Source organism: Alexandromys fortis, unplaced genomic scaffold (genome assembly GCF_014885135.2).
Source record: "Alexandromys fortis isolate MF-2015 unplaced genomic scaffold, M_Fortis_MF-2015_v1.1 scaffold_222, whole genome shotgun sequence".
Classification (NCBI taxonomy): domain Eukaryota; kingdom Metazoa; phylum Chordata; class Mammalia; order Rodentia; family Cricetidae; genus Alexandromys; species Alexandromys fortis.
This window is the reverse complement of record NW_026068108.1, coordinates 2,043,833-2,051,464: the sequence shown is the minus strand read 5'-3', so window position 1 is coordinate 2,051,464 and position 7,632 is coordinate 2,043,833. Positions and strand designations below refer to the sequence as shown.

The window sequence follows — 7,632 nt, the reverse complement described above, 5'->3', positions numbered from 1 at the left end:
TGTTGACCATGTCCTTTGCTTTACAGAAGCTTTTCAGTTTCAGGAGGTTCCATTTATTAATTGTTTCAGTATCTGTGCTGCTGGGGTTCTATTTAGGAAGTGGTCTTTAGTGCCAATGTGTTCAAGTGTTTTTCCTACTTTCTCTTCTATGAGATTCAGTGTGGCTGGCTTTATGTTGAGGTCTTTGATCCATTTGGACTTGAGTTTTGTGCATGGTGAGAGATATGGGTCTATTTTCATTCTTCTACATGTTGATATCCAGTTATGCCAGCACCACTTGTTAAATATGCTTTCCATTTGATATTGTTTGCTTCTTCATCAAATATCAGGTGTTGGAAGGTGTATGGGTTGATATCCGGGACTTCTGTTCGGTTCCATTGGTCCTCCTGTCTGTTCTTATGCCAAACCGGCTGTTTTCAGTACTGTAGCTTTGTAGTAGAGTTTGAAGTCAGGGATTGTGATGCCTCCAGAAGTTCTTTTATTGTACAGGATTGTTTTGGCTATCCTGGGTTTTTTGCTTTTCTAAATGTAGTTGATTACCGTTCTTTCGAGGTCTTTGAAGAATTTTGCTGGGAATTTGCTGGGCTGTTCTTTGCTTTTATGCATGAGCAACTTGTGGCCTGAGACCTGTGGTTATGGCAAGGCATCTAGTGGTCTCAGACCAGATGTAAATGAGGGCTGTTGTAGCTGTGTGTGGCACAAACACTATTAGGGAGATAGCAAGAGAAACCGTGCTGAGAATCATGCTCTTGCCTTTAGTGTTTTTTTTTTTCTTTTGTTTTGTTTTGTTTTTTATGTTTTTTGGTTTTTCAGGACAGGGTTTCTCTATGTAGCCCGGCTGCCCTGGAACTCACTCTAGCCTGAAAGCAGAGATCCACCTGCCTCTGCCTCCCTAGTGCTTGGATTATAGATGTGCACTATCACCGCTGGCACCTTTAGTATTTCTTATATTGCTGTTTTGTCCATTGTGTTTTGATACTCCAATGATTAATTCAACAAAATCATTTTAAAATTTTACTGAGTTCTAAATTTACTAAGTGGTTTTTGTAATCTCAATCAACAATATTTAAAGGGCTCTCACTCATGCTTCAGTACTGTTGTAGAGGATTTGTTTGAGCTAAAATATGGACTCTTTGGGACTATATTTTAAAAGATTTCTAGATAAATTGCTTAACTATAGTGAGATCATGAAATTCCTTACATGGCTTTTCCATTGCATTTGTGCAGCGTGACACAGTTTGCAAGCTGCTGTTACTGAAATTCTGTTTTAAAATGATCACTGCCCTTTGTTGCTGGCATAAAATGAATTAATATGATCTTGATTAAAAGTTGATATTATAATTACAAGTCTTTTTTTTTTTTTTTTAAGGTTCCAGTCCTCAGACAATTATGGAGTTATTCTTCCACGAAGTTGCAAGAAAACATATTATATCTCATCTCTTCTCTCAACCAAAAGCCCCTTTGAGTCAAACTGGATTGAACTGGCCTGAAATGATTACTGCAATTACCAGTTATTTGTTGCAGCTTTTGTATCCTTTTGCTTGAAAGCCAGGTGACAAGTCTAAATTGTCCTTTCAGCATTTATTCTGCCCACATAATAACATTTTCTTTTCTTTCTCAGTGCTGGGGATCAAATCCAGGGCAGCACATCCTAGATCAGTGTTTTAAGACATAGCTATACCTCAAGCCCTAGGGCTTTTCTAGTTTTTCTTTTTAAACTATTTCATTGACTCTTCTGAGTTTGATGGCCATTAATATGTATATTTTGAGTTTCACTCAAACAAGGGGAATTCCTTAATACAGTGATTAGATGGCCTAGCAATCCTGGTTGTCTCTTTCTAGAATGTTTGATGGGAAATTGCCAGTATGTACAATTGCAGGTGAGTTTTGTTGAAGATTTCTTACCATTCTTAAAAAGTAGGTCATTGATAGATTATAGATTATTTATCTGTGAATGTTAACTGCATTTTAATTATACTGATAGCAAGAACTACAAAAATTAACTTTGATTATGCCAAGACATGTTCCAGTGGTCATGAATTCATATTCTTTCTCTCACCCACTACTTTGCGTATGTTAAGAAAGCGCTCTACTGCAGAGCCTATGGGCACACCACTTTAATCCCAGCACTAGGAGGCAGAGGCAGGTGAATCTCTGTGATTTTGAGGCTAGCCTGAACTACATAGTGACTTGCAGACCACCCAGAGCTACAAAGTGAGACCTTATCTCAAAAGCAAACGAAGAAAAAGAAAAGCTCTGCCACTGAGCTATATCCCTGGACTCTAGGAGAATGACTAAAGCAAACAGAATCCCCGTGGGAATCAGGATTTAGCCTGGCCCTAAGATAACATAGAAGTCACTTAGGCTGTTATAAAGTACAAATGATATCTCTCACAAGGATGAGTTTTATGGCCTAGAAGTAATGAATAAAGTTTTAACGGGAAAGGGTCTGGGATAATGAAACATAAATTCTGGAAGATACAGGGTAGCTCATCAGACAGAATAAGATGACGAGGTTATTAAACTACATCCATTCCCAGCATTCCAGGAAGAACAGATAAACATCTAGTCCACTGAAGAGATGAGCTTTGCGGTTAACTTTTCTTGCTTCTCCAGTGCTTATCTTTGTGTACTAGGCCTTTTATGCCCTCTACATCCCTGTGCTTGTCTGATGCTCATGGACATCTGAAGGCATTGAATCCCCCTCAAACTAGAGTTAACAGATGGTTGTTGAACTACCATGGGGGTGGTTGGAACTGAACACAGGTCCTCTTCAAGAGCAACAAGTGTTCTTAACCACTGCAAGTGATCTTCCTGTCCCTGACTTGGATTAGTTGTGATTATAGGCATGTGTCATTACCCCATGGTGTCTAGCTTTATATAAAAAGTAATAATTGGATTCATTTTTAATCTCTGGGTATTTCAGAAATAAAGCCTTCTACTGAGCACTCGTTTTCCTCTGAAGAAGTTAGAATCTACAGTTCTTAAGTGCTGCTTATTTTCTGAGCAGAAAGTTCTTTTATTTTTATACCTTTTAGGATTATATTCAGCTGTTGAATCCCTGGTGTCAAGTCAATGTTGGATCCTGTCGATTTATGCTGGGACGGTGTTACCTGGTTACAGGAGAAGTGCAGAAGGTAAACGACATTGGGGTGGTGAACAGACCAGTGCAAGGAAGACACCGACTTCCGTCTAACTGTGGTGCAGGAGCACAGAGTCTTGTAGGAATGTTAAAGAACGCGATTTGTGTGTCAGGATTGGCCAGGATTTGTACTTTGTTAATTAGTGCAGGAAAGTAAGAAGAAAGCATTAAAATTTGTCTGCCCCAGTGCAGATGTCTTTAGGAATTAGTGATGAATTTTTTTTTTTCTAACGTAAAAGTTCTTCATTGTAGAAGGGTCAGGAGTTTTTATGGGGTTAGGGAAATAAAGCTGCCATAGGAAACAGGAACATTTCTTGGCTGGTTCTTTTGAAACTGGTGTTTTGTGATTGACTAGTAGTGCGCGTCATTAGTTACTGTGTGACAGGTTATTTTGGCCAATTTTGCTTATTCATTGGGAATGTGCATGCTGTGGCTTGTGCTTGTATTGCCCTGCCTCAGAGGTGCACACAGAGGTCTGAGGTATCAGCTCCCTCTGGACCTGGAGTTACAGTGGTTCTGAGTTGCCTGGTGTGGGTGTATGAACTGAATTTCGGGCCTCTGCAATAGCAGCACTAGTGATAGCTTTGGTGCCTGTCCTGGAACTAGCTCTTGTAGACCAGGCTGGCCTCGAACTCACAGAGATCCACCTGCCTCTGCCTCCTGAGTGCTGGGATTAAAGGCGTGCGCCACCACCGCCCGGCCTAGTGATGCTTTTTTTTTTTTTTTTTTAGTGATGCATTTTTTAAATGCTGAATTTACTTAAAGATTCACATAGTTGGAGCTAATAGATGTTTCAGGAATAAAGAGTTCACTGTCCTTCCACAGGATCCAGGTTTAATACCCAGCCCACAGCCAAGTGTCACTCCAGCACAGATGTACATGCAGGCAAAATATCCATACATAATAAAGTTTAAGGAAAGATTGACCTAGTGAACAATCATGTACCTGTCACATTCTGTAGTTGGTAACATGCTGCTGTCGTTGCCTTATTACTAATTTATCAGATAAAAACATAAAGATATATTTTTGAAAGTTTTTAAAAACCCAAATAGACATCTAGTTAAAGTTTACATGTATGTGTGAGATACTAGCAATCAAATTCAGAGTCTGACATGCTAGCCCAGTTTCACTGAGCTATGACCAATTTCACCTTTGTTTGTTAATAATAGGAATTTATTCTCTCAAAATAGAAGATGAAGGTATTGAGAGAATTGGCTTAATTCTGATGATATCCCCCCTTTTTTTCTTTTCTTTTTTTTCTTTAATGATTTATATTTACTTTATGTGCATTGGTATTCTATCTATATGTATGTGTGTGTGACTGGAGTTACAGACAGTTGTGAGTGGCCATGTGGGTGCTGGGAGTTGAACCTGGAGCCTCTGGGAGAGCAGGCAATAATCTTAACTTAGTCTTCAGTGTTTATTTGGTTTTTTTCAAGACAGGGTTTCCCTGTGTAGCCCTGACTGTCCTAGAACTAGCTCTGTAGACCAGGTTGGCCTCAAACTCACAGAGATCCACCTGCCTCTGCCTCTCAAGTGCTGGAATTAAAGGTGTGTGCCACCACATTTGGGTTTGAGGTTGGCTTTGAATTTTCTGTCCTGGTGCTTTAGCATCCCAGTGTTGGAATTGCAGGCATCTTCTCTATTACATGTCTCGCATGTCTACATTTTGTTGTAAGACAGGATTTCCCTATGTAGCTATGACTAGCCTAGAATGCACCGTGTAGATCAGACTGACCTTAAACTCACAGCACATCCCTGCCTCTGCTTCCTGAGTGCTGGAAGTATGAGCCACCGTGCCTGACACCTATTTGCTTTTTTGTTTGGTTTGTGGCTTTTGAGACAGGATCTCACCCCAGCTGACCTTGAACTATTATAGATCAGGCTAGCCATGAACTCACAAAAATCCACCTACTTCTACCTCCTGAGTGCTGAAACTTGTTACCACATCTGGCAACAAATGTTTGCTTTGTAATTTAAGGTGCAGGAGAGATGGTTAAGAATACTTGTTACCATTGTAAAGGAGCCAAGTTAAGTTCCCAGGCTATACATGGTGGCTCATGATCAGTGTATCTCCAATTTCAGGGCATCTGACATCCCTTTCTAAAGCACACAAGTATTATACATACGTGCAGGCAAAATATAAATCTTTATATAATATTGACATTTTAAAAAGTGAGAGAGGGAAAGACAAGATGGCTTATTAGTGGTAAGAACACTTGCTGCCAATCCTGAATCTGAGTTCAGTCCCCGGAGCCCACATAGTGGAAGGAAAAACCATTTCCTGAAAGTTGTCTCTGACCTCTGTGTGTGTGCTGTGACACATGTGCACACAAAGTAGATGGGAAAAGTGGGAAAATTTTAAGAAATACATGAAATGATTTCTCAAAATTTAGGTTTGGCAGCCAGGGATAGTAATGCATACCTTTAATCCCAGCACTTGGAAGGCACAGGTAGGCAAATCTCTTGAGTTTGAGACCAGCCTGGTTTGCATAATGAGTTCCAATACCGCTTGGGCTACAGATAGAGACCCTGTCTCAAGAAAACAAAAACAATAAGAATAGACAACATTTAGATTTGACGGAAAATCTGATTGTACTATAGGCTTTTTTAAGGAATTTTGTTTCTGTTTAAGCTTTTTCTAGTACATGTGCCCTGATCTATAGCAACTAGAATTGGAATAAACTTTTTGTTTGTTGAAACAGGGTCTCATTATGTACCCCAAGCTGACTTCACCTGAAAAGATCTTTCTGCCCCTGCCTCAAGACTGTTGAGGTTAGAGATATGTCCCACTCTGCCTGACCTTTGAACAATCTCTTGTAAGCCACTTTGTGTTTTTTTATCCTTTATCTCTTCAGGCTCTGGAATGTTTCTGTCAGGCAGCCTCTGAAGTAGGCAAAGAAGAATTCTTAGATCGCTTGATCCGCTCAGAGGATGGGGAGATTGTGTCAACTCCCAAGCTGCAGTATTATACTAAGGTACAGTGTCATGGTCTGGTTCTTCTCAGATTGCTCTGTACAGAGTGCAGCTGAAACACTTTGCCTCGTTATTCCGTTGTTCCTAGAACGTTCTAGTGGAAACAGAAGCAGACTCGTGGAGAAACCGTGGGTTTCTCTCCTGGGAAGAACCATTGTGTTTGGCAGCATAGGTTTTAATGGTGCTCTGTCGGTCCACTTGTCACTCAGTCTGAGGGTAGGCATCTTGGAAGAGTCAGGTATCCCAGCTAGGGGTGGGGTAGGGCAGTGGCACCTTCACCTGTTATTGTTTAGTAGGTTATGACCTACTAATAGATTTAGCTAAACCAAATAGATTTAGCCATGTTATTGCTTCATGTGAAGAAAACTGTTCTTCCCGTGTGTTTTTTATTTATTTGTTTGTTTTTTTGTTTGTTTGTTTTTAAAACAAGGTTTCTCTGTAGCTTTGGAGCCTGTCCTGGAACTAGCTCTTGTAGACCAGGCTGGCCTCGAACTGCCTCACAGAGATCCGCCTGGCTCACATGTGTTTTTTAAAAATTTACTTCAAATGCTGTGAGTGGCGGCATGCACCTGAAGTTCATGGGAATCTGAGACAGGGGAGTCACTTGGGGATAAACATTCAGCACATGCTTGGAAAATAGGAGATTCTATCTCGTTAAAAAAAAAAAAAAAACAAAAGGTGGGGATGGTGGGGATGTAACTTAGTAGCAGATCCTTTGTCTAGTGTGTAAGGTCCTAAGTGTGAATGCCAGGAGGGAAAAAATACCATGTAAGCACATAAGGTCCAGGTTAAAGACAATATATTAGCTGTGAAAGTACAAACATGAGGGAAAGATAAAACTAGCATTTCTACCCTTGATCTTCATCAACTCCATCACAACAGTAGCAGTCTGTAACCACTTCTGTTACGTCGTCCAGAAACAATGGGACTTAATTTTAAACGAAGTAACCCTGGAACCATGCGGTCCCACTTCAAAATAGTACAAAACAATCACAGAGGAATGTAGATTTGTCAAAACTACTTTAGAAAATTTATTATCTATAGACATTTCAATAATAAATATATACTGAAAGATGTACTTATTTAATGAGAGATTTAAAATTATTTTTTAAGCATTAATACTCATAGAAGTAATAGGTGTGGTATATGTATAGGTGAGCTCATCCTTGAAGGGCAAAGGTCAACTTTATATATCTTTTCAGTATCACATTCCATCTTTATTTTATTTTAGATTTTCTTTTAAATCATGCCTGGATGTTAGGTGCACCCTGTGCTGAGTGCCCAGTGCCTGCAGAGCTCTGGAGAGGGTATTAAATCCTCTGGAACTGGCATTATGGCCGGTTGTGAGCCACCATGTCAGTGCTGAAAATCAAACTCCCATCCACAGGAGTGGCAACAAAATGCTCGTAGCCATTGAGTTGTTTCCCGTCTCCATCTCTTCTTCCTTTTTTTTGTTTTTTTTTTGTTGTTGTTGTTGTTTTGTGGATTTTTTTTTTTGTTTTTTTTTTGTTTTT

The 7,632-nt window shown here is 39.8% G+C and overlaps 1 protein-coding gene across 2 annotated transcripts in view; it reads left to right on the top strand.

Annotated features, from left to right (window-relative positions):
- Nucleotides 1-7,632, top strand: part of Nup160 (nucleoporin 160) — a 70,084-nt gene that overhangs the window by 31,461 nt on the left and 30,991 nt on the right. For both annotated transcript variants that reach the window (XM_050124294.1, XM_050124295.1), the window contains 4 exons: nt 1,370-1,529; nt 1,811-1,880; nt 3,039-3,137; nt 6,001-6,120. In XM_050124294.1, coding sequence (XP_049980251.1) covers nt 1,370-1,529; nt 1,811-1,880; nt 3,039-3,137; nt 6,001-6,120 — 449 coding nt within the window. The remainder of the gene's footprint in view (nt 1-1,369; nt 1,530-1,810; nt 1,881-3,038; nt 3,138-6,000; nt 6,121-7,632) is intronic.